We start from the raw sequence: 26,092 nt of genomic DNA, 5'->3' as shown, positions 1-26,092 counted from the left end.
TAAATAAATGGCGATCAAGTTTGGTTAGAAAAGTATAAACACAAATGAATTTTTTGAAAATAAAATAATTATAGTTTTCATTTCCATTGAATTCATTTTATCTTTTTTATATTTTCTCGATTACACATTCGATGCCTTAATTACGAAATTTTATGCATTGAAAGAAATTCTATTTTCTAAATATCTATTTTCACAAACGAATAACAACACATTTGTGAATATATTGAACAGTGTTACCAAATGAGGAAATAAGAAATGTATGCAATTTTATTATAATTATTTTAACATATTAAATATAAAGTAAGTATTTTAAAAATATAGTATGCATAAAAATGATTAAAATTTAATTTAAAAAATTTGCATAATTTTAATATGTGATATTGAATTTTTAATATGTTTTAACCTTTACTTTAAATAGCAAGCAAGTTACTATATCTAAAGAAACATTTTTATTACAATTTCGAAAAAATGGATTAATTTGAAAGGAGAACATAGTTATGAACAAACAAATTTATATAAAAATTAATTGATGATGGCAGCAGATCCACTATTTGAGCATGATTAATGATTTGCAATGGCTTTTTATACGAATTTTTCGAAATTATTTTATTTGAACAAATTATTTCAAAATCAAGGGAAAAAATGGCAAAGGATGAAATATGTATCTCCGATACGATTTCATCAATCTATAGCAAGAAGTATTAGTAATTTTGAGAGTTCAAAACGAGTAGTAAAAGGTGTATTTATTTTGTCTTATAAGCCCGAGCATCAAAAACAAATTTATACAAATAATTTGTTGACAAAAAATGTAGAATGTAAAAATTTCTTTGATATCATTTTAATCATGGCAAGAATATTTGTGATAGGTTCTGTTCTTACTGGATTGGCTGTTGGATATATTATTACCCGTTTTACACATGGCCACATGTTCCCGATAATCCTTCGGAAAAGTATGATATGTTTGATTTACCAATCAAAAAAAAATATATATTGATTTGTTGTAATTGTAGGTATCGAATTTCTTGGACCAATTTTTATAAAATTTGGCCAATGGGCATCTACGCGAAAAGATTTGTTTCCCGAAGATATTTGTCATACACTATCACATTTGCAAAAAAGCGCTTCTGTACATTCATGGATTTATACAAAACAATTACTTAAAGCTATATACGGTTCGAACTGGAGGAACATATTTGTAAAATTCGAACACGAGATGCCTATTGGATCAGGATGTTGTGCTCAGGTATAAATATAAAATGAAACGAAACGATTGAGTTTGATCAAGAGATTCTATTTTACATTCCTATCCGATCGATAGGTATACAAGGCATGGATAGATCTAAATGCCCAAGTGGATATAGTACAAGAACCTCAAATACCTACGTTTATCGAAAGTAAACCATTTAAACATGTTTTTTTTTTTGTTCTCTAAAACCGAAGGACGATATATATATGTTTATGATGAAATATCGACAAAAGCTTAAGTTTTTAAAAAAAAAAATATTATATATAAATTTATATATTTTTGTAATACTTAATATATATTTATATTTATATAAATGTATAATATATTTTAAATTTTAAACGAATCTTATTACAGTTATTGAATATTTAAGATTCGGTTCACTGATTACTTTTATTGGTAAATATATGAAAATTAAATTGATTTTACTACTTTTAAATTTGAATATTTCATGTGATATAAAATAATTGCAGAGAGAACATTTAATAATAACGTTGATAAAATACAACATGGTAATATGTATATCAATCGAAAACTGCAACCAGTAGCAGTAAAAGTTTTACACCCTGGAATCAAAAAACAATTAAGGTACGATATATTTATAACTTAAGATAACGAGAAATAATAGCTAATCTTTTTGGACCTCTAGATCGTTTTTCTTTATCGTTTTCGTTTAATTTAGAAGAGATCTTTCTATAATGAGAGGAATCTGCAAATGTGCAACATTCATCATGCCTAAATTACAATGGCTTAGTCTCATCGATTGTATCGATGAATTTTCGCATATAATGGAAAATCAAGTAATTTTTAATGTTAATTATAACTTATCAATTTATTTGAAATATTTATACAATAAATATATATTCACGTAAAAAAATATATATAAATATATATAAATAAATATATAATATATATTATATATTACATTATATATTATGAGTTTTTATAATAACATTTATAAAGGTTGATATGAATTTGGAAGCAGAGAATTTGATTCAATTTTCCAAAAATTTTTCTAACAAAAAGGAAGTTATATTTCCACAACCTTATAAGAATTTTACACAACATGAAATACTCGTGGAAAGTTTTCACGAAGGCTCTCCAATTTCTAACTATCTCGATGATCAAAATACCAAATTGCAAGGGAAATTGGCTAGAATGGGGGTTAAAACAATTTTAAAAATGGTTGGAAATCTTGTAATTTTCGATATATGACCAATATTGTGTCGAATTTATTGATTTTTTAATTATTACAATTATCGAGTAAATTGCAGGTATTTAATGACAATTTCATTCATTGTGACTTGCATCCTGGTAACATTTTGGTGCAAACAAATTATGAATCAAGTGGGAAAATCAGTACATGGTTTTGGAGATTTATCGATCGCAATTACTTACCGACATATCCACGCTTGGTCATTCTTGATTGCGGTTTGGTAGTGTCTCTGAACGATCGTTGTCGGCAAAATCTCAAAGATGTTTTCCGTTCGGTGGTCATGGGAAAAGTATTCATATAAATATATATATATATATTTATAATTTTTATCTTCTAATTTTTTCTTGATTCTTATTTTTTTTTCAATTATATTTATTTATTTAGGGTGAATTAGCTGCAGAGTACATATTGGAACACAGTTCGCACGTATCCATCGATCCAGACGGTTTCAAGAATGCAATCAAAAATATTGTAAACACGCATCTTCAAAGTAGAACCAATGTGAATTTTTAAAAAATTTTTAAAAAATACTTATACACAAGGCGCATGAAATAATGGTCGCAATTGAAGAAGACTCCTTGAAGGACCACTTAAAAATATTACAGGTGAACGTAAGTACCGTTGTGTCTGAATTGTTTTCTGCGATGGTTCGGCATCGAGTTAAGCAAGATGGAACCTTCATCAACGTGATTCTCAGTATGGTAGTAATTGAAGGCCTTGGTCGAAGTCTGGATCCGAATATCGATATCTTCACAGAAGTTATACCGTTTATTTTTACAAATACAACATTGTGCCATGATTAAATTATGAAATATCGTTTGAAATATACAGCAAAACGCGCATTAATTGGAGAAAAGCATTTAAAGGAAATTTTAGAAAAATTCTTTGCTATCAAAATATATATAGCTTTTTATCTTGTAAATTTTTTTTTTTTTAAAAACTATTTACCATATAAAACAGCAGTTGCGAAAAGTGAAGGTATGAAAAAAAAAATTGTTTTATTATTGTTAATTTGTTGAATATGTGCGGCAATCTTCATCACTGAATAAGGTATCGCACGAGAAAGTCCCGTTTTAATGACAAGTCATTATACGAGTCCTGAGAAGGATTCCAATTTTAAAACAGGCCAGTTACCCATGATCACTTCCTGGTTGGTCGACCATCCTCGCTTCAACGATATAGCTTCCATATATGTGTATGTACATATGTAATGTATATTCGTAAATATTCGAGTTATATCTTGATTATTCTTTTAAGTCTTTCTAATATGTGTACATATTTTTGTAATATATAGCAAGATTAGAATATATTTATCAGATTGCTGAGTTTATTATTTGTAATCTAATTTATTGTTATCTCATCGTGCATATTTATCTTTATTCTTAATTATACATCAATAATTATATTATAATCGTTAGTTTAATTACTTTATCTAATTAAGATATTTTATATATAACTTGTTCGGAATATTTATTGTACAATGTATTATAGTCTATGTATATGTATGTAATAATTATTTGTGTTGTTTAACTTGTATGAAAAAAAACTTGGTTAGTAAAGATATTAAATGAATTCAAAGAATCGGAGAAAAAAAAAGAAGGAAATATTAATTTGAATGTAACTGGTTGTCACATGAAATTATCGCGTTTGTTCGTCAGGAAAGAATCGTGACAAGGTATCGCGCCATCTGCCGAACATATCGTGCTGGCTATAAGTTGAAATCCCCACCAAAGTTACTCCCTCCGTCGAAGATGCCGGGGATCGGACCGTTGTATTGGACCAGCAAAAGGAACGGTGAAGCGTGGAAACGGACTACGAAGCACATAAGAAGTGCTCTCGCAATCAGAGTGTGCAGTGTGAAGATGAATAAACTTTTGCTCTTTCTAATCTGATTAATTCAATTTTGATAGAACAAAAATCGAAGAAAATAAAATATTATTCATATAACGAAAATTATTTCAATTCGTGTGTAAAATTATAAAATAATTGATGACAAATTCTATACTTGTTAACATTTAAACAGCATATCAAATACCGACAATTAATGCTCGTGATTCGTCCTATTTAAATTTATTTCAATTCTATTCCGTTTCAATTGGTATACGTAATATGTATACATATATACATGTATGTGTATATATATATGTGTGTGTATATATATACATGTATATATATTATGTGTGTATCGTTCAAAACTAGTAATAACCGTATATATAAACGTGATTACTGATCATGTTTTATTGGATTCTTTCAACCCCTCCTTATTCTCGTTTATTTATTAGTTTCATTTATATTACTTCTCTTCATTCGACGTGAACTTGACGATTAATTCTTGTTCCCCCACTTATCAAAGAGAATCTTTAAGAATTACGATTAAATTTATTTTCTTTTTTTATTATAGAATTATGGAATTGTTCATTGATATGATAAATTATCAATATTGTCATGATTAACGGTTGATTTTACCACTGCTACTCGTATAATAATATATATCATAGCCTATCATCATCATCATCATCACGATTACCATTATCATCATCATTATCATCATCACCATCACTACCATCTGTACCATCACCACCACCACCACAACTACTATTACCACCACCATCACTACTACTGCTACTGCCACCATTACAATCATCTTGACGACGACACAACGATGTTTGGTATCTCTTTTTAACTGTACTTCAGACCACGCGCACCCTTCGTAAGTATAAGAACGTCTCGTTTTTATCTACCGGTTGATCGCTACCTGTGATATGAATACGCGAATTTAAATAAATCCATCGAATTTCCGGCTATATGCAGTTCATCGAAATGAATGTCCATGAATGTTAATGACAGTGAAAATACGTCCTTTTGTTTCAAATTTATGTGAACGAAAATAATCTAAAAGAAAAGTAGTATGCATACTTGGAATAAATAACGTGGGCCATGTGAACTTGTGATTCTAGTGATAATTAATTAACATTTATATCGCGGGAATGTCTAGTTCAATTATGACGAATCAAAACATTTACGTTTCTTTAAATCTATAATCGTTATTTAAAGCGATAAAATTAATTTATCATATAAATTTTATTCTAATAAATTTCTTATTTTATTAATTTTATCGAATCGTTGAATTTAATTTTCGATAAAATAGTCGACGTGTAGGAACGGATTATATCGATCTATATTCGTGTTATGCAAGATAATAATAAAAAAATATTGAACCAGATTGAATCATCCTAATCTATCGTAAGTTTCAAAATTTATCTCTTCGTTAAAAAGAGAAAGAAAAGAAACGTATACAGATATGTATATGTATTTTGATATTTCGATTCCAAATTAAATTTAATCATAATAATAATAAAGATTAAAGTTATTATAGATAAACTTATTCATTCGAGAGTTTTCAAACGTAAATATTCATTTGACCGACATATAGGTCACGCTAATGAGATAATAATGTATTCAATTTTCTCAACTTACTTTTGTTACGCGTATCAAAAAAGAAAACAAAAGATTTGAAGTAATGTTTCTTTTTGATTCGTTGTGCGATATTTCATAACCGATGGAATCATTTTTCCGTGGAATCATTCCGAACAATTGTTTAGACATTAACCGTGATGTCGTTAACAAAAAAAAATAAACACGAAAGCCCTTACATAAATAACGTTTAATGATCAGAATTAAAGTATAATTTATTATATATCGCAAAATACTATAATTTTCAGTAAAATTTAAACGTCTCATCGTCTTATAATAAGTTAATAGAATATCGATATTTCGACGATCGATCGACGATTAAATCAAAATAATTTTCGTTTGACGTTTGAACGATGATATGCGAGAGAGATATCTTATAACGAATTTCGAGTTCGAATGTTGGAACGATATATCAAATTAACGAAAAATATTTATATTCGAAGAACTTGATCGCGTCGAGTTACGTATTTCGGATAAAGGATCATAATCGTTAGACGAGACACGTATACAAGCCGAAAAGAATCGGCACGTATGTATTGTAAATACTATATCGCGATGAGGGACGTGTGTTTAGTCATTTTCTCTTCGATCCGTGTAACAGCTTCGAGATTAGCGAGTCAAAGAGAGAGCAGGGTCATCGCGACGATACGCGTTATCAAGCTACTGCAAATAGAAGAAACCGGCGATCCGTAAATAACACTGGGACAGTCAACTTCGAATGGACTCGGAGGAGCAGTGGTGCGTCATTTTTTCGCCAACGGCTAGTTGGATTTATCGCGATCCGCGCTCCTTCCGCGAGCAGTAATAACACGCGCTTTACTTCTACATACTATAGATCGAAGCATAACAAGCTTTCTCTCTATCAGGTCCCTGCTTCGCGATCGTTCTCCATAGACCGGTCGAACGAATCCCCTACCTATCTTGGATCTAAGAGTTTTACGTCGATTCTCGACTACTTGTTCCTCGTATATTACGAGACGCGGTTTGATCGTCGGAATATTTGTGGATATTCGCGCGTGAAATAGAGTTACAAGAGATATACGTACGATATAATATATTACATCGGTATGCTCGCTTTTCATATAATCTGTTTATCATTGTTCAGATAAGAAACGTCTGCGAAATAATAATAATTATTTGTCGAGTCGAGACAAAGTTTGGAGAATTTTAGTATACGCGATGTATACTTGTTTGTTTTTAAAGATCGATATCGTAAAGATAAAAGGATTTCGGCCTCCCCGTTAAATCGAATCGTAGAAAGAGATATTCATAAGCGGAGAATTTTTGCCCTATTTTCATAGGAGTTTTGAGATGTTACTCTCGAGTGCTTGGTTCGAAGTAATCGCGGCAGTTCTTTTGACGATATTGATCTTCGTTACTAGCCATCGGCCAGCATGGTGGTTTTGGACAGCTACGTCTCACGAAGCTAGCGGTAAGTCTGTAAAAATATCGTTAGTATCGTTTCACACGTTTCAAACGAAATATTTACACGTATAATTAAGAAGAAGAAAATACAAAAAGAGTACACTTGTTCGTGACGTAGTACGTTATACGTTATACGTATAGTATGTAATTTTGCATCTGTGCGTAGTAGAATAGTTTTTTTCGTTCGAATGAAATGATAGATTCGAATACACAAGTTAGGCAAAAGAAAGAAGAAAAGAAAAGAAAAGAAGATGTTTCGTGTGCGAACGACCTTGATTTCGAAACGGGGCGCGTTCACGTGCGTTCCCTTTCCAATTAAGCGTAAGCTCGAAATTCGTATGACGCGACCTTGTATCGACCTTGCGTGCCTTTTTTTTTCGAAACCTCAAAGATTAACGTTTTCTTCCCCTTATTACACGAGAAATTATGATGTGTACGAATGTGTACAATAGCTCGACTCGTATATAGAGAAAGTTGGATTATTCGACTTAAAGATTTTACATTTTTTTTTTTTTTTTGCGTGATGGTTAACAGCGCCAGTCGAGGGGAAGTTCGGAACGGTATCCAACGTTCCAGGGCCGTTTTCTTTACCGATTTTTGGAACGAGATGGATATTCTCTTGCATTGGTTACTATAAATTGAACAAGATTCACGATGCTTACAAAGGTAAGAAACTTACCATTGGCATTACTCGGTTTCTTACTTTTCCTTAATCACGATGTACATTACGAAATGATTTCGAATGAACGAAATTTGAAATTTGCTACGTGAGAATGGAATGTAAACGCGTTATATTTTAAAATGGCGGATTATTTCTGATTCAAGAATAGATTTGAACCAACGATATGGCGCGTTGTGTAAAGAGGAAGCATTATGGAATTTTCCAATGATCTCTGTCTTCTCCCGTCAGGATATCGAGACTATCATCCGCCGTAACTCCAGGTATCCGCTTCGCCCCCCGCAAGAGGTGATATCTCATTATCGGCGGACACGCCGGGATCGTTACACGAATCTCGGTTTGGTAAACGAGTGAGTAGTAATTTTACGTTTCTTTGATTCGTTTAAGTTAAGACACCGGAACGGTTGACGCGAACCGACGTATATATACAATTCGATAGACAAGGAAAAACGTGGCACGATCTTCGGGTAGCTCTCACGTCGGAATTAACGGCTGCCAGTACCGTGCTTGGCTTTTTCCCGGCCCTGAATATCGTCGCAGATTCGTTCATCGAGTTGATCCGCCGTCAACGGGTCGGATACAAAGTGACAGGTTTCGAAGAGCTTGCCTATAAAATGGGATTGGAAAGTAAGATCTACCCAAGTTCGATGGAATTTTATCGATTCTATCCCTCTCTTTATCGGTCTCGGTCTAGGTACCTGCACTTTGATCCTCGGTCGACATCTCGGTTTCTTGAAACCAGACTCGAGCAGCGGGCTTGCGACGCGACTGGCGGAAGCTGTCAGGATACACTTCACCGCCTCGCGGGATGCCTTTTACGGATTGCCGCTTTGGAAATTGTTACCAACCTGTGCGTACAAACAGCTGATAGAGAGCGAGGACACTATATACAAGTATGTTTGGACAGGTATCGAACGGACGGATCGAAAATTCGTTGCAACGGCGTTTTCGACGAGTCGTATTATACAACGAATGCGATGAATTTTCAGTATCATTTCGGAGATCGTCGAAACCACTATACTGGAGAAACGGGACGATGCCAAAGACGAGTCGGTCGAGGCCATTTTCCAATCCATCCTGAGACAGAAGAATCTCGATATACGGGACAAGAAAGCAGCCATTGTCGATTTCATAGCGGCTGGTATACACACGGTACACAAAATATTTATTCCAACCACTCGCGTTCGTATTTCACTTATCGATCTTTTCACGATCTCTCGCCACAGCTCGGAAACACTTTGGTATTCCTGTTCGATTTGATCGGGCGTAATCCAGCCGTACAAACCAAACTTTACGAGGAGACTTACGCGCTGGCACCGGCCGGTTGCGACTTGACCATCGACAATTTACGCAGGGCCAAGTATTTGCGCGCGTGCATCACCGAATCCCTACGGTGCGTAACCCATTTTAACACGCGTTCCTTTAATTTTCTAATTCTAATTTTCCTCTCCGTTCAGATTGATTCCAACGACAACCTGCATCGCACGCATCTTGGACGAGCCTATCGAACTTAGCGGTTATCGCTTGACCGCGGGAGTAAGTAACAGTCACAATCTTCTCCTACGTCGTGCAATCACGAGTTAATTATTTTTCCCCCTCCCTCCCTCTTACAGACCGTAGTCCTTTTACACACTTGGATAGCAGGTTTGAACGAGGAGAATTTCAAAGACGCCAAAAAATATTTGCCCGAGAGGTGGACGACACCTACCAGTCCCCACTCGCCGTTATTAGTCGCACCTTTCGGAGCTGGGAGGAGAATATGTCCGGGCAAACGATTCGTCGATCTCGCGTTGCAGCTTATCTTGGCAAAGGTTCTTCTTTTTTTCCCTGGAGTATCCTTGGATTCATCAAATATATATATATACGTCAATTATTCTTTTTCCTTGCAGGTTATACGGGAATTCGAGATCGTCGTGGAGGAAGAGCTCGATTTGCAATTTGAATTTATTCTCGCGCCAAAAGGCCCGGTCTCCCTTGGCTTCCGTGATCGTTCTTGAAATCGTTATCGAAATCGAATTTAGCTTTATCTCGTTACCTAATGTTATTTTATACTCGTAAATAATAACAATTCACTCGTTGTAAATTTTGTTCAAGACGTGTTCGATCGTGCGTTCGTAATATTTAAATTTTTTTTTTTTTTACAATGTTTTTCCATATAACGTGCGTTGTTGGACAAGAATAACACGATCTCGAATATTATAGATGCTAGAATATTATAGACGCGTTGGATCATGCATTTATTATTTATCCGTGTTATATCGAATAATATGTAGTAAGTAGAAGGAAGAAAATGTGTAGATAATATATCGAAGATCGAATAAGATCGAGGCGCAATTTTTTATATTCGTTTTGATGATACTCGTTGTACGACCGACGATACGGTTGATTTGTTACTGGCATAAATTACTTTTCCATGAAAATTCACTGGTAAAATGAATTCTTTCCCTATTTCCCTATTTGTTTGATAAAAAAATCTTTCAAAGTTTTATTAGTTCAATTAAACGAATTTTAAAAAAATTCTTTTAAAAATATTAAAATCTTTTTTTTCGAACAATTGTTATGCAATGTTTATTCGTTTATTTATTATTCATTATCGACACATTCGCGCGCATATCGCGCGAGCGAAATTAATTATTAGTAACTTTCTACGATATATGCGCATGCAATTTTATCATCGATACATTAGCTAGAATATTATAAATTATAGGACGTTTCGCGCAGCTTTCACAACGTTTCACAAAATATACGATCGATACAGGTGATTATAAGTTATATTTTTGCATTGTTTCGTTGCTCGTAATTCAACGATGTTTCGAGAACTATGAACTATGAAGTAAGTATTCGACATACTTGCATTTTAACGAACGTGGTATTCGAGTTGCACGTTTCAAAGCGTGATGCTTTTTTTGATTTTTCGATCATTTTCGACCAGCCCGTCCAAGGTGATCAACGTAACGTTATCGCAATCGAAACGTTCTTCTTCTTCTTCGAATAAATGCTAAATATACGTATATTTTCCAACGAAATACGAAATGATCTTAAAACGATTGTATCGCAGCTCGTTAAATGCCCTTTAAAACGATATCTTTTGTAAAAATCGATGCACGCTTTTCTTTTTTGTCAATCATCCGAACTACGTCAAACTGATTTAAAATCAATGATTTAAAAATCAAGGGATATCCCATCGAATATAAACTCTTTGAGAATAAAAGAAAAAAAAACACGGTAATGGTATGTACATATGTATACATATAAAGCTACAGCAATTTGTAACAAACTATAGCCTTTCTCTCCCCTCTTCTTTCTCACGTCACTTCACTTAACCAAACTTTTGATGCTCCTCGGCAAATTAGGTATGGAACCTTTGTTCACGCTCGCTGCGGTTGGCCTCATGAAACTATGACTCTTGGCCCCGGCTCTCGGATGGATCAATTTACTTTTCGTAGCCGACGGCGTTGCCGCTTTTTCAACGTTGACGCGATTCAACGGAGCGGATAACGGTCCCACGCTGCTGCCGCTTCCGCTGCTGCTGCTACGCGAAGCGATCGCTCGCCCTCCCTTGTTTCTTTTTTGCGCGTCGATGCCCGACTGAAACGAAACAAATTTCTTTTTTCTCGTTCTCGTCTCGAAAAGGGAAGGAGAGGGGATGAATTTTTCGAGAGAAACATTACTTACTCCGAGAGATTTGCGAACAGTTCTCGCCGTCGGCCCCACGCTACTTCCACTGCTGCTACTTCTGCTCGCGGGTATTCTGCTTATTGTCGTGGAGCGTGGATTCGTACGACGTTTCTCGTTGCTCTTCAACGGCAATGGATTGTGAGATGGACTTTTTCGCAGATCGTTGGTCAATGCGCAAATCGCGGACGTGTAGGTGCGCAGAGGTGCGTGATTCGGTACTAAATTTCGCACGGTGTTCACAGACGTGGCGCTGTTCAACGAGCTACGGGAACTGCGAAGACTGCTCCTCGATCCCGAACGTTCCACCTCGTTTCTCATTTGATTGTTATTGTTGTTGTTGTTATTGTTATTGTTAGTCGAATTTCGTTGCATAGTTTCCGCCTTTCCAACATCTCGCTTCAAACTGTTGGCTCGTTTCGGTAGAAAGCTAGATTTTTCAACGGTGTGCTTTAACGAGTTGGCTTTGATCGTAGATGGCGCGGCGGACGTTTTTGTCGGCTTCAACGGATTTCCTCCAATCGGATTGGCCGAATTGTGGTTACCCAATGATTTCGCATCGATGGCGGGTTGAACCATCGAAGGATTATTGGAATCGACTCCACCGTAACGCAATTCGGCCGGGGAGCATCGAGTTGAATCATGGGTATCCGTTTCGTAATTTCCAGAGGACGTCTCTTGACTCAGAGTTTCCGAAACTAAACTTTGCGTCTCTTCGAAACCCTCGTCGTTCATCTCTTGATCTCGAACTTTACCGGTGGGGGGCAGAGAGGAAAAAGAGTGGTGAGAGGTAGAATTAGGGATGTTCAGGTGAGGGGATGAGGCGTAAGTGGGATGGAAGGCAGAGCCGTCGTGGTTGGATCGCGGTGCGTCTTGCATCATTTTATTTTGGTTTCGAAGCGGCGTCGATTCCGAACGTTTGACGCGATGGATATTCTCGTTCGATTCGACGGCCAGATCGACTTCGTCTTCGGCAGGCTGATGTCGCGATCGGGAGGAGATCGAGACGTTTCGATCTTCGTTCACCTGACTGGGCGGATTGTTGGTCAAACTGATAGCCTCTTTCACCTGACTAGGATCGATCATGCTCCTCTGCCGCTCGCGACTGGTCACCGCTCTTTCCGCGTGAACGGTTAAAGACGGCTCGCGTGGCCTGGATTCTTGCATCACGGGGCTAAGAACGGTGTTCGTTACGGCGATCACGGCCGACGGTTGGCTAACCGGTAATCTCGAGTTTCGGTTGGTGAACGGCCGCGACAATCTTTGAAGATCCTCACCGGAACGAGCGATCTCCGCCAGTGCCGTATCTATATCGAACAAATTCGACGTTTCTTGCCGTTTCGATTTCTCTTGCCAAACAGGCGACGTTTGGCAACATTTCCCTCGCCCCTCTTCCTCCGACAACGGAAGCGTGTGCGGACGTTCGGCCGATTTCTCCCCGAACGAATCGGTATCGATCACCTCGTGCTTCGACTCTTTCTCCGCGCCGTTCTCTTGATTCTTCTTGTACCTTCGCGTTCTCCTCGCCGACGAATAACGATCGAAATTACCTGAAACGATAATGATCGACAGAGATAGATCGACCAGGATTTGGATTTGGGATAAGAAGTGTAAAAAAGACACCTGATGTTGGTCTTACCTGTCCCGAAATCGGCGTTATTATTTACACTTTTTCCCGTCGTGTTCTTGAAATCTCTTTGGAAGGAACCGTTGCAACGTTCCCTTTTGCACGGTTCCCTCTCGACCGGTTTCACCTCTCTCGGCGGGCTGAATAGTTTTCTGGTAGCCGGCGGTGTTTCTATATTATCGGAGTCGATCTCTATCTTGTCGATCATCTTTTCCTCATCCGCGCCTTTCTTCAGCTTGGAAGAAAATCTCCTCGAACCGGCGAATTGAGGGTCGCCGTAAGGTTGTCGCAGATAGATCGTCAATTCGTCCTGAGAATTTGGATTATTCGCGGCATCGTTGATCTTGTTCTTCTTTCTCTCTTCCTCTTTAATGGACTGCAACGAGCAAAAGGCGGTGAAAGTGAAAATCGATTCTTTCCCTTTCGCGATTGTCTCGAGAAGGATAGAATTTTTCTCCGTTCTCTCGTGAAAAAAATACGATTCAACGTACCTGCAACGTGCTCGAAGAAGATAAAACGTTCTCCGCGCTGAGCCTCGATCTTAACTTACGGGAATAACGCGGGTCAGTCTCTTCCATGCTGTTTGGTACGTTTAGGCTAGATTTTCGCCAAGGAGATTTATCCTTTTGCGATGGATGCGTTTCAGCCTCTGGAACGAGAACGAATTTGAATTTGAATTTGAAAGAAAATTACGAGAACAACGATTACCTTCGATAGCCTCCATCGTGCGTATCACGTCTGTCTTCTCGACGGATGGACGCCAATCGTAAACTTCCGAATAAGCATCGCGCGTGGAATTGGCCTCGATCTGAGTATTCGTCTTGCCTTCGCTCTCTACTCGCGTCAAAAAAGTTAGGTTAGAATTTTGAAAGAAATTTCGTATTTCACGTGTTCGTTTCAGTATTTACCAGAATCTTCGTAAGATCGTCGATTCGCGTGATGCAATTGTCTCGCCTTCCTTTGAAGCTCTTCCCCTGCCCGATCTTCTTTTTCATTCTCTGACAACCACGCCTCAATTTTCTGCCGCCATGCTTTCCTGTTTGACGCGTGTACGGATTACATAGTGTGAAGTAAAGTATATATAATATATGTATTGTATACACGTATTGCGTATATATATATATATATATATATATATATATATATATATATATATATATATATATATTTGAGTCGTTTACCCCGTAGACTTTGTTTCTTCTTCTTGTAAGAAAGGTTTGCTCTCGATCAAAGGGGACGGAGAATTAGGTCTCTCGCGATCGATGGAAAAGTCGGCGTTTAACAGATCGCTTCTTCGAGATTGTCCTCGAGCCCTTCTCGCCCACGAACGATCTATCGTACAAAAGAGAATTTCTCACGATGGAATTTTACAGAAAGAGTGAAGTAAAGATATCATCTCGACGAACGAGATAACATGATCGTACCTAAACTGCCCCACGATTTTCTTTCACGAGTGCCGTCTTGCCCCGACGTTCTCAAAAAGTCCATTAAATTACCGTCGTCGTCTTCGCAAGGTATCCGACTTCTTCGGCGTCGAAGAGTGCCGTTTGGCGTGACATCTGTGAGAAACAATTCGTAATAACGATTTTTAAGGAGGAAGAGAGAAGGATTCGCGCTTTCGCGTTACGCGTACCCGGTGAGTATATCTCTTCTTTGGTAGATTGTTGATCGACGATCCCACCGGAACAAGAACCTAAACGTCGTCGGATATTGGGTGATCCGGTTATCGAGACATCTTCGTCAGAAGTGACGATACCGTTTTGCAGTCTTTTCATCTAAAAATCGAAGAGGGGAGAGGGAAAGAGGTTAAGAAGAGAGATCGAAAATAAGAAGATGCAAAAATTAATATACCTTGACATCGTTACGACCGTAATTCCTTTGAGGTAAACCGGTAGCAAAATCGAAAGGATCGTAACTGATTAAATTGCATTCGGATTCAGAGATTGGCGCCTCGATTTGTTGGTTGTTGGTCACTGTAATATATATATGAAATATGAAGTATGAAGTATAAGTTTTAATCAACTTAATTTTGGTTTGAGGTTAACGCACATAATCGTTTTTTAGCCAAAAGTTGTTCTTCTCGTTGCTTGCGCCTTGCCAGTACCTGTTCTTCTTGAATTCTACGTCTTTCATTTTCCGCGACAGCTTGATTGAATTTCAGGCAAAATTGATGGAATATCTTGAAACACTCCTCAATTTTGAACGTGTTACCGTCCTCGCAGAAAAACTCGGCGAGCGATCGCCTTAACGTTTCCAGTTCTTCCATGTCTCGTTTCAACTGACTCATCTCTTGTTCCGCGATCTAAAAAACGATCAGACATATAGATAGAATTTTTCGTATCCGGAAATTTGTCCACCTCTCTTTTCTCTTATTGGTTTCATTGGATATTGGACTGACTCTTTTTCTCGTTTTTTATTTTCCTTAATCTCATAAAAAAACGATAATAAAATAAATTTAAAGTTAAATTTAACGATTAACGACGCGATACCTGTAAAAATTGTGCCATCTGTTTCTGTATGTCGGTTTCCGTCGAAGGGAAATTAATCTGTGCCTTGATCTTTTTTATCTTTGTGTCGAGTGCGTTAAATTCGTTGTTTAACTGCTCCGTTGTACTCCTTCGCACCACGAACACCGAGACACGAGCGCGAGACAAAAAAGGATAAAAGAGAGAAACGTTGTTTTAGATATCGTTTCGAAATCGAGTGAGCGATGTTTTCTCGCAACAACGACTTACTTCGTGGCGGCCTCCAACGTGGTCATGTTCTTCGCGAAATCCAGCAAATCCTTCCTCTTCCTTTCGGCTTGCTACAACGTGCAAACGTAAAGGGAGAAACGTAAGAAGGTTCGAGAACAAGGGACAAGTGGAAGTTTGCGTAATATATGAACGTGAAACGTTTAAAAGCGTTGGATGGATACGTTACCAGAGCGACGTAATGTATAAGATTCATTCCTGGTTTATTAGCACGAATCTCGGTCAATTTTTGCAAAGAGGACAATTTTACCCCGGCAGCGTTCCCGGCGTAACCACCCTACGACATTTATCCCGATTATTCACTCTTCGTTTCTCGGACTTCGACCATTCGCGTTTCACGACAATCCGTACCGAATTGAGAAAGTTTCCAGTTACCAGAACCATGTACAACACTTCTTGAAGAGGTTTGTTGGTCATCAAATCTTCACCGGCTAGAATCATAGAGTTGATGCTCGGTTCCAAATAGCTCATATTGGCAGCGAATTCCTCCTTCAACAGCATACACTCTATACGCAGTTTGTAACTGCGGGGGGAGGGAAATGGGCGAAATATGGAAATTTTAAATCACGTCATTCAAATGATATCGAATTTAGGGGGATTGGAAAGAGAATCGTATCGTACTTTGGCACTTGAACCAGTTGGAGAAAGAATTTCTCGGCGTTTCCGAGCTTCGACTTGTCGCCGTCGAAGCTCTTGAGCATCTCCAGTTCGTCCACCTCGGGCAAAATTTTCAAAAGGCCGCGCAACTTTTCAGCCCCGATCTCGTCGTGGCTGCCATCCTTTATCAGCCGGATAATATCCTCGTTCGAGCTGAAAATCGTTTCTCAATTCGATCATCCTCGACCGAGGGGGAATAAGAATTGGCCCCCTTCTTACCTTCGAAACTGCTTTAAAAATATATTCACGTTCAAACTCCTCTTTCCATCGAGGAGCGCGATCTGAAATAATAAGTGAGTAGAGGAGGTGCACGGGTCGAGAGACAAAGAGATCGAAGAAGTGTACCTCGGTCGGTTCTCTTCGTCGTTTCTCGGCGTCCGAGTTGGTTCCGTGGGAGGAGCACGAGGCGGCTGGTAACACGGGAGGCACTTGTTGACAAAAGAGACCCTCCATTTCCGCCCAATCTATATCCGCCATCGGAGAGTTTTGGTGTTCGTCGGCAACCAGGGACCAAATGTTGCGTTTTCCGATCACCTGGAAGGGAAGGAGTCGTGTGAGAATCGAATTCTCATCAAAGAAAGAAAGGAAAGAAAGAAAGAAGCAAAGAAAAAAATAAAAAAGAAGGAAAGAGAGAAAGAAATAAAGGAAAGAAGAAAGGAAAGAAAAAAAGAAGGAAAGAAAGAAAAAAGCGAAAAAGAAAGAAAGGAAGAAAGAAGAAAAGAAAGAAAGAAGAAAAAATAAAAAAAAGGAAAGAAAGAAAGAAATAAAGGAAAGAAGAAAGGAAAGAAAGAAAGAAACAAATAAAGAAGAAAGGAAAGAAAGAAGGAAAGAAAGAAAGAAGAAAAAATAAAAAAAAGAAAGAAAGAAAAAAGAAAAGAAAGAAGAAAAGAAGGAAAGAAAGAAAGAAGCAAAGAAAAAATAAAAAAAAGGAAAGAAAGAAAGAAAAAAGAAGGAATGAAAGAAATAAGAAAAGAAATAAAGAAGGAAAAAAGAAAGAAGGAAAGAAAGAAAAAAAAGAAAGAAAGGAAAGAAGGAAAGAAAGAAAGAAAGAAATAAAGGAAAAAAGAAAGAAAAGAAAGAAACAAAATAACAAATAAAAAAGGAAGGAAAGAAAGAAAGAAAGAAGGAAAAAAGAAGGAAAAAAGAAGGAAAGAAAGAAAGAAAAGAAGGAAAGAAAGAAAAAAACAAAGCAAAAAAATAAAAGAAAGAAAGAAAGAAATAAAGGAAAGAAGAAAAGAAAAAAAGAAACAAATAAAGAAGAAAGGAAAGAAAGAAAGAAATAAAGGAAAGAAGAAAAGAAAAAAAGAAACAAATAAAGAAGAAAGGAAAGAAAGAAGAAAAGAAAGAAGGAAAGAAATAAAGAAAGAAAAAAGAAAGAAAGAAAGAAGAAAAGAAAGAAGGAAAGAAAGAAAACGATGGAAATGATCACCTTGTGATTAGGTATCTTGTTCCAATTGATGGTTTTCATTTTTGCCTTGGGGGTGGGTATTTCCTGTTGCGGCAACAGCCTCGCGTGATTATTGGGCGGCTCGGGGGTGGGCACTCGGGCGATAGGCAACACGTGCAACGGTGGTGGGATCGGCGGTGGTTCCATCGATGCATCGGCACGCGTCGCGTTCCCGGCAAGAAACGGGGGAGGTGGGGGCGGTGGTTGAAACAAGTTGCTTTGGTTTCGATCGACGGAGGGGGCGGGTGGCGGCGGCGGGGGCGGTAGAGGTGGCACCGGCGCCGGCGAGTTGTTCACCGATAACGACGCTTTTCGCGACGTTCCGCACGTTTGATCGGTGCCCCGACAGTGGCAGCAGAGATTCGCCTGGAATATCGAAATCGAATCCAACGTTTATCGACTAAAAAGAGAGATATTGACACGATTCATATACCTGAAGGCTAGGCGAACGCAACAGTTTGGTAGCGTCTTCTCGATTCTCCAACAGAGTCGCTCTGTGGACCAATGTTTCCGCCGTGTCCCACGCCAAATCGCTGGCGGCGTCTTTCGGATCGAGCCGCAACAGATGTTGAAGGATGCTCAGAAATGGTATCTCTTGGGGGGTGTCTGCGATCTAAGGTAGAAAAAAAAAAAAAAAGAAAGAAAGAAAACGAATCTAGAATCTGATAAATTCGACCATATTCGATTCTTACTTGTCCAAATATCGCGTAAAAAACGTCCACGTGGGAAGAAAGATCGATCCCGGGCGGTCCGTGATTCGATAATTCCTCGTCAGCCTCTCGCTGATCGTCGAAAACATCGAGCTGCACCCTTAGATCCGGTGCGTGGCTTTTCCTGCAAGAAAATCGTCATCTTCCTGATCCGGGTACATTTTAAGCCCTTAGGTAGGTAGGTGTTCGATTCTATTTTTGTCCCGCTCGACACGCATGTTTCCTCCGGAATTTCTATATTTCCATCTCTATCCTACCTATTTTCCTTTCTGATCGATTCTCCTGTTTCCGTTGTTGAATTACCTTTTCGAAGCAGAATCATTCGAAACGTTCAATTTCTTTCAAAAGGTATAACCCGTCTATCGCATCGTTTCTGCTTCGAACGTAATTCCCGGTTCTTATCCTGGTAGAGACAAGTATTATGTATGTTATACGTTGTACGTACGAGTTAAACTTGACGACAAAAATGAGAAACGATTTGCGTGTCGAACATAAACGAATTACGAATTAGAGTATACATATCGTACTTTATTCGGTTCTCGCGTCACCAGCGTGAGCCTCGATTGCGTTTCGAACGCGATGATTTTTCTCTCTCCGATTTCACACTCTCGATATACGTCACTATATGGAATGGAAATTCAAAATACCACTTTACACGGAAAACACCATTTTATATTCTATATTCAAATTAGATTCAACCTGTTCGTGGAACAGGTTCCCTATAAATTATTTTTCACTATTTTTAACCGATATATTCGACCGATATATTTTCTTTCGAGTCGTGCATAAGGAAAGAATAAAAAAAAAGAAAAGAAAAAAAATTAGAAAATCTCGAACAATTCGAACGAACGTGCGTGTAAATATCGAAACGAATGGAGAAATGGCGCGTCGCGTCGCACTCGTTCCAGTTTAATACTCTGGTTGCAGCTATAGCTTGCGTCTCATCGCGACACGAGTTTACTCGCGGCGGAGAGTTAATTCGGGCTTTTCTCTCTCTCCCTTCGAGTCACCTATGTATTTCGGTTCTTCCTTTTTTACCCTTGTTCTTCACCGTTTCGCGCGCCATTTCCCACTTCGCTTCCTTTTCGCTTTCTTTCCTCGGAGATAATCGTTCGATCGTTCGATCTTCCGACCAGCAACTCGAAAAAAATTCTTCTATCGTTTTCTCGTTTCGTCGCGATTTCTTTTCACGATTATATTTTTCCTCCATTTTTTTCTTTTTTCAACGATTTTTCCAACGAGGAAAAATTTGCGAAACAAGGCAAGTGCGATGCAAAAGATGAACGGAGAAAAAAAAATGAGATGTTTGATCGAGTCGATCGAGAATATCGATTCTTTTCTCGTCATAAATCTCCATCTATAGATGTATATTTCGAACGATATTTAAAGCGACTTGTGCGACTGGTTTTGCTCGATCAAGAATAGTTTGCTCGTCCGTCATCCCGCGAAGGAATGACAGATCGTACTATTCCTGTAGACTCGCCGAGAGAGACTCACTAAACAGAAAAGACAAAAGCTAGAGAGATTCGCGTATCGTGATTCGATGCGAATACTCGTAGTTCCAATCCAATGGTTTTTGTCGCGTTTTTACAACTTTCGCTTCGCTTTCGTGTCGATCGATATTGTCGCGTCGTGCGTGTACCGTTTGTTACGCGACAGATGGAAAGATATAGCTGAATATAGCAACGATCATCTTCTCTGAACGTACGTAACGCGAACGATGTATGGAAACGAGAGAACGATCGGTATGGATGTAGCAAGATATACCGATCGAGCGTCGGATGAATAAACGCGATGATTGGATTAGTGCATGCAATAGCCTTACATCGCACAGGCTGAACGAATGCCTACTTTTAGTTAGTCAATCGATCCTCGGATGGAATCCGAGTTTAAATAATTCTGGCTAGTTGCGTACAACGATTTATTAAACGTTGCATTGGGTGCGAATGAAAAGGTGTGGGTACAATAAAGCGCCCTTTCGTAACATTCATTATTATTTATTATTCAACGATGTTAAGGTGTTAATCAGTTAATTTCATAAATCCAGGTCGTCGTAGAGTACTCACCGCAGCTCGTTCAAAATCGGAAGGAGCTTCAAACCTGCGAACGAAATAAACAATGCGTTATCCTTGTCTTTTTCTTATCCTCCATACTATAGTATATACGCTCGAATACCAACCGATGAACTCGTTGCGAATTCTTATGCGATCCTTCAGCACCGGGGTAGAGATGACCAAACAATTAATGAATGCCAATAACGCGGTCCGATAATCTTCGCCGGTTGCGTTTTGCAATTCTTCTACCACGATTCGTAAACGATATCGTTCATTTTTTCGTTTCTGGAATTCGTGTTATCGTTCGATTATTACTTCGTCTGTTAAAGAAGCATTGTAGGCGAAGAAACGCGTTCGCGTGTCCATTAGTTTTTTGGCATTGCGACTCGCTAAGAGATTAGATTAGAAAGCGAAATAATTTAACGAGGAAAAAGTATGGCGATGGCATAACGTAGTAACTCGGTGGGACGCGGAATGTACGTAACATAGATAGGCTAGTGGTGTCGCGTATGGAGGTTTCCAACCCAATGATATATCGGTATATTGTTCTTTTGTTTGTCGAAGGAAGACCTTGAACTGTGACTTTTACGCAAGCTTAGCATGCGGGTTCGCTTTCTGCGTTAAGCACCTACTAGTATCGAACGGATACACAACAACCTTGCGTTTAAACGCTACTTTATACCTCTGTGATAAATATTGCAATATTCTTTTTTGCGGTAATAACTTTATTACTCTGCGAACGAAAAAAAAAACACGAACGAAATCAACGATCCTTATTATATTCGAATTTGTTACTCGAGTTCGATCACCTGATATGCGTGAAGAGTATCGATAGCCCTCTGCCTTCCATCCTGACTATAAACACACAACGCCGAAAGCAATTCTACCACTTGCTTCTTCACCGAGGGACAAGCGGTGTCCAAGGCTGAAATTTAACGAGATACGCGATTAATAGGATGCAATCGGAGCCGGTTATCCGACATTCGAGCTATCGAGAACGTTGAATAATTTTACCCGAGGCAAGCTTGACGCAGTAATCAGGATTATCCACGATATAGTCGAGACCAACGTGGGAATCCATATTGACAGCATTTGGAAAATGCTCTGCCTCGAATCTGAAACGAACGAAAATGTGATTATGATGCTTTCGATATTTTCTTATTATGTAATAATAATAATAATATATATATATTGACATAATAGTAAATACATATCAACGTATAAGGAGTATAACGTAGAAGGAATAATATTTTTTTCGTAACGGTCATTGATATTTAGGACAAAGTATCTTTCGTATTTATTATCGTATTTACGGATCGACGATTTTTAACAAGTCGCCGATCATCGTTTGAAAATATACATATGTAAGTTCGTGAGTACTTACGTATATATCTCGCTATTTTGATTTTACATTTCTCTTTTTCCTAACGTGAAATAAAACGAATGAAGTTAGAACAAGGTCTTGATTGAAAGTCAATGTGTCATACTATTTTCTATGCGTATCACATACTTAAGCTTGTACGAGTAAGATCGCTGGTAGCTGAAAGAGAAGAGAGAGAAAGAGAGAGAGAGGAGGGAGAGAGAAATATATACATCTTGTACACTTTTAAGGAGCATATTCAATTTTTAAAGAATATCGATATATAAAGAATATCGAATAATGATAATGAAATATTATATAATATCGAGATATCGATTTATTCGACGAGGTTTAATCGATATCGAAAAATAATCTTTTGCTTCGTATATTCATGAATACAGAAATACATTGGAAGAGAATATGTAAAAAAAAAGAAGGAATAATTGTAGAGAAGTAAAAGAAGGAGGGGAAGAGAGAGAGAGAGAGAAGCAATAAAGAGAAGAAGCATGAAAGAGTAAGAGTGAAAGGACGAAAGAGAAAGAACTGGAGAGAGGGAAATATAGGGGAAAGACCCATAGAATTGCGTCACCGTATGCACGCGCATATTTCTCTCTCTCTCTTTCTAGTCATGTTTAAAAATAGATTCTCGAATACATATGTATGTATGTATCATTAAGGGCTTATAACGCGTGATTAGGGAGTTTGGCATCGATCACTCTTTGTAAATAATAACAAAAACAAATTTTCTTTCGACGTACGATCGAGGAGAAGTTAGTCGATTGTAAAAAAAGAGCTATACGTGTACAAGTTCATACATATGCATATAGCTAAATATATATATTTGAAATGATGTAAACAAGTTCGAAAGGAAAGAATAAAATAAAAAAATCACGAATCAACGAGAACGAATATGCTTCTAATTGTAAGTAAATACGATTCGCGAACATGTTTCCGAATATATCGTGAGTGGTAGAGGCTGGTAAAAGTGATTCATGCTGGTACGCCTTGCTGCAGCCGTACTAAGTCATTGGTGCTTCCTGTAATCGTACCTACCGACGACCTCGAAGTTCGCACTTGCGTGTCTGCATTTACAGTGGCACTAGCCATCTTAGGAAGGTTGCGATTCGATTTATTGAAATAAGGAGAAAAGAAAGAAAAAAGAAGAATCGAACGGGACATTCGATTTTGATTTCGTTCGGTTTCGTTCACGATCGAAACGTTACTTTTCAAAATGTTTTTTGAGGAAAAATAAATATCGAAAGTATCCTGTGTTTCTAATCGATATTATTCCCTCGAGTTAACTGCGTTATAATTGATACGCGTGTTACACATGTCCCATTCATTTAATTCTAATGATTTAAATTTCTAAATAAATGATTCGAATGAAAATTCATAAAATTGGAAAAATATCGATGGAATTCGGTCAAAACAAAACGATGAGAAAACTTTGAACATAAAATCCGATATAAAATTACGTATAATTGATTGCATATATTAGAGACGATCTTACGAATGCACGTACGAATTTACGCGTGTCGTGTATATTTAGGCATAGATATACATAAAATAACACTCTCGACGCTCGTAGGATACCATATCGGGTACCTTGTTGACCTCGCTTCTTTTCTCTGTCTTTCGTTCTTGTTCTTGTTCTCGTTCTCTTTCGTGTACGAATACGCTAAGTATGTATATGTTCATCGATCTGCTCTCCTCTCTTCCCACGTCTTTCAATACCGACAAAAGAAGTTTCGACCATCGTCAATGTCGTTTCTCGTCGCCGCTGTTCGTCGCCGAAAAGAGAATTCCATACGAACTACGGACACGTCATGTTTGCGATTCGAATCAACACGACAAAAGATCGTAATCGACGAATGCGTCGATATTTCGGCAAAAAATGTAAAAATTAATTTGTACCGCTAATTGACGCGTACTATTAAAACGATCATAAATCGTTGTTCGATCATCAAATATAATTCTAATTACATACGTGATTTGTCGCAATATTTTCGAATCATATGGATACCTTGATTCCACTCGTTCTTTTAGAGAAGGCGTATATCGACAGAGGCCATCTCGAAATCTCCATGTATAGACTCTTGTACGTTAGAGATATCCTGAATCTTTTTGATTCATACGACCTCGTAACAACTACCTACGGAAAACGATCAACGAAATCATCCATGATTGATTATTTATTCTACGAGGATGAGACGAATGTTAAAAATATTACTCGCGAAACAGTAAGCGATCGATGCAATTTATCGATTATCGACAATTTGTGGAATCGATACACGTATTTTTATTTTGCGTTCCAATATCGATAATAATAAAAACCTTTTAATTAATTGTGATTTTTAATTGTCAAACAAAGATGCTCCACTATTATTTGACTGTTATATCGCGTTATTATAACTTCGAATAAAATCTTTCACACTGATCTTTGTACCACAACACAACATTACCAGTTTCGTCACGTTTGCCTTCGTATATTCTGAACGTCCTTGTGCAAAACGAAATGCTGATCTTTCCTTCGATTCTTCTTTCTTTTGTTTTGTGTTATTGGGATTCCTAACATCGGGACTGCACATGAACATTTATGTCGATGATGAATCGATTGACACTGTATCTCGACTATTTTGCATTAGAAATATGTAGATACACATCCATGTATACCTACACACGTATATCGTTTAACGTTTAACATGTTCTCGATAGCTGTTGTTGCAAACGAATCGGAAACAGTTAGGATTTCAAATCGTTCCGTTAATATATCGATACGAGTTAATTGCGGTTACCTTGTCGCAACGTGGTCATGGCCCCCGACTGGTTGTTGGATTATAGTGGTCAGGATCGTTCCCTCCTCGCCTACTTTTACTCATACATCTATCACGCTTCTCGATATTTTTTAAAATTCAAAATTTTGATTTCTTCTATTTTTTTCGAATAATTTCTATCTTTTATTAAAGAGAAAATCGATTCAGAAAATGGATTCCACTTATGCAATATAGAGTGAAATATTATTATTTATGTTTCACTTATAAAATCATAATCATAAAAAAAACCATTACGGAATTTTAATTTTCAATGAACCAATAAATAAATATTAAATCGTTTATAAATATTATAATTAGATAAATTTATTTAATTATTTATTACGCAAGAGAGATCTTTTAATATTGCTGGATTATTCGATCGAAATTGGAAATAATTCATACACTATTCGTTTTGTTAAAACTAAAGAGAATTCAAAAATACAAGAAAAAAGGAATATTTTAAAGTAATCTTAATGATATGGACAATTGTTACGAAGAGTGATATCTTTCATTCAGAAAACGAAAAAAAAAAAACGCGAATACGTTTGACAGGTGTTCGTCTAATGGAATAATTAATAAGACGATGAACGAAAGAAAGAATCGCATAAATTGTTGGATAAAACTTTCCTCTCACCTTTTATTTTCATTTAAACAACAGGTTGTTTGGTGAATGAATGGTCCGTAGTTTGATCGACATTTCGATCGCGGTAGCACGCGGTTCACGCACACTTTTTTCGTCAAGCACCGATTCGCGGAAACTGCGTTTCAGGAGCGCGCGACTGGCCGCCACCTTGCTATGGAATGATTTACCGCGCATGCGTACTTTCTCTCTGTTCGATTTAACTTCACTCTTTGTCATCTTTGACGATGAGCAGACTATTTACAATTCGCATTCTTTTTTTCCATTTTCAAACTCTTTCTTTAAATCATAAAAATTTCATGTACGATTTATTGGCGAT

At 37.5% G+C, this 26,092-nt stretch overlaps 3 protein-coding genes and 1 pseudogene across 13 annotated transcripts; 3 read left to right on the top strand and 1 right to left on the bottom strand.

Moving 5' to 3' along the window:
* Nucleotides 1–181: 181 nt before the first annotated feature.
* LOC107999118 (uncharacterized aarF domain-containing protein kinase 2-like) lies at nt 182–6,104 on the top strand (annotated as a pseudogene).
* LOC107998545 (ecdysone 20-monooxygenase) lies at nt 2,802–10,457 on the top strand. Of its 5 annotated transcripts, none has more exons than XM_062075512.1 (11): nt 2,802–3,654; nt 4,118–7,365; nt 7,893–8,024; nt 8,189–8,387; nt 8,477–8,664; nt 8,732–8,930; nt 9,027–9,189; nt 9,264–9,430; nt 9,495–9,573; nt 9,651–9,848; nt 9,927–10,457. In XM_062075512.1, exons 2-11 carry the CDS (start codon nt 7,245–7,247, stop codon nt 10,032–10,034), a joined length of 1,554 nt encoding a protein of 517 aa, XP_061931496.1. In that variant the 5' UTR covers nt 2,802–3,654; nt 4,118–7,244; the 3' UTR covers nt 10,035–10,457. The 5 variants fall into 5 exon arrangements, with proteins under 5 accessions (XP_061931496.1, XP_016913362.1, XP_061931499.1 ...); XM_017057873.3 differs by having other exon boundaries at nt 3,588–6,671; nt 7,235–7,365; XM_062075515.1 differs by lacking the exon at nt 2,802–3,654 and having other exon boundaries at nt 5,036–5,169; nt 7,235–7,365.
* Nucleotides 10,458–10,576: 119 nt separating this feature from the next.
* Nucleotides 10,577–25,990, bottom strand: LOC107998165 (uncharacterized). 7 transcript variants are annotated; one of them, XM_062075510.1, is made up of 27 exons: nt 22,471–23,518; nt 22,345–22,384; nt 21,975–22,075; nt 21,770–21,885; nt 21,086–21,245; nt 20,973–21,006; nt 18,889–19,030; nt 18,630–18,809; nt 18,179–18,562; nt 17,095–17,283; nt 16,969–17,030; nt 16,714–16,902; nt 16,444–16,615; nt 16,262–16,369; nt 16,075–16,145; nt 15,829–15,955; nt 15,389–15,641; nt 15,191–15,312; nt 14,973–15,114; nt 14,764–14,898; nt 14,521–14,671; nt 14,248–14,375; nt 14,048–14,173; nt 13,831–13,988; nt 13,352–13,715; nt 11,713–13,262; nt 10,577–11,625 (listed from the first exon to the last, which is right to left on the bottom strand). In XM_062075510.1, the coding sequence occupies exons 3-27, from the start codon at nt 22,039–22,041 to the stop codon at nt 11,353–11,355; spliced, it is 5,403 nt and encodes a 1,800-aa protein (XP_061931494.1). In that variant the 5' UTR covers nt 22,042–22,075; nt 22,345–22,384; nt 22,471–23,518; the 3' UTR covers nt 10,577–11,352. The 7 variants fall into 7 exon arrangements, with proteins under 7 accessions (XP_061931494.1, XP_061931493.1, XP_061931489.1 ...); XM_062075509.1 differs by lacking the exons at nt 22,345–22,384; nt 22,471–23,518 and adding an exon at nt 25,768–25,950; XM_062075505.1 differs by lacking the exons at nt 22,345–22,384; nt 22,471–23,518 and adding an exon at nt 25,768–25,990 and having other exon boundaries at nt 10,577–13,262.
* On the top strand, nt 23,789–24,665 carry LOC114577564 (uncharacterized). The gene is made up of 2 exons (XM_028666791.2): nt 23,789–24,216; nt 24,369–24,665. Exons 1-2 carry the CDS (start codon nt 23,833–23,835, stop codon nt 24,642–24,644), a joined length of 660 nt encoding a protein of 219 aa, XP_028522592.2. The 5' UTR covers nt 23,789–23,832; the 3' UTR covers nt 24,645–24,665.
* Nucleotides 25,991–26,092: the final 102 nt, after the last annotated feature.

Source organism: Apis cerana, linkage group LG5 (genome assembly GCF_029169275.1).
Source record: "Apis cerana isolate GH-2021 linkage group LG5, AcerK_1.0, whole genome shotgun sequence".
NCBI lineage: Eukaryota > Metazoa > Arthropoda > Insecta > Hymenoptera > Apidae > Apis > Apis cerana.
This window is presented reverse-complemented; position numbering and strand designations above follow the sequence as displayed.

Coding starts and splice junctions, on each gene's coding strand:
- LOC114577564 (XM_028666791.2), top strand. CDS start 23,833: ATGCACGTACGAATTTACGCGTGTCGTGTATATTTAGGCATAGATATA. Junction 24,217..24,368: donor TCGATATTTCGGCAAAAAAT/GTAAAAATTAAT, acceptor GTTCTTTTAGAG/AAGGCGTATATCGACAGAGG.
- LOC107998165 (XM_062075505.1), bottom strand. CDS start 22,041: ATGGATTCCCACGTTGGTCTCGACTATATCGTGGATAATCCTGATTAC. Junction 17,284..18,178: donor ACAAGATACCTAATCACAAG/GTGATCATTTCC, acceptor CTTCCCTTCCAG/GTGATCGGAAAACGCAACAT. Junction 14,899..14,972: donor AGAAGAGATATACTCACCGG/GTACGCGTAACG, acceptor TGTTTCTCACAG/ATGTCACGCCAAACGGCACT.
- LOC107998545 (XM_017057873.3), top strand. CDS start 6,652: ATGGACTCGGAGGAGCAGTG. Junction 7,366..7,892: donor TACGTCTCACGAAGCTAGCG/GTAAGTCTGTAA, acceptor GATGGTTAACAG/CGCCAGTCGAGGGGAAGTTC. Junction 8,025..8,188: donor GATTCACGATGCTTACAAAG/GTAAGAAACTTA, acceptor ATTCAAGAATAG/ATTTGAACCAACGATATGGC.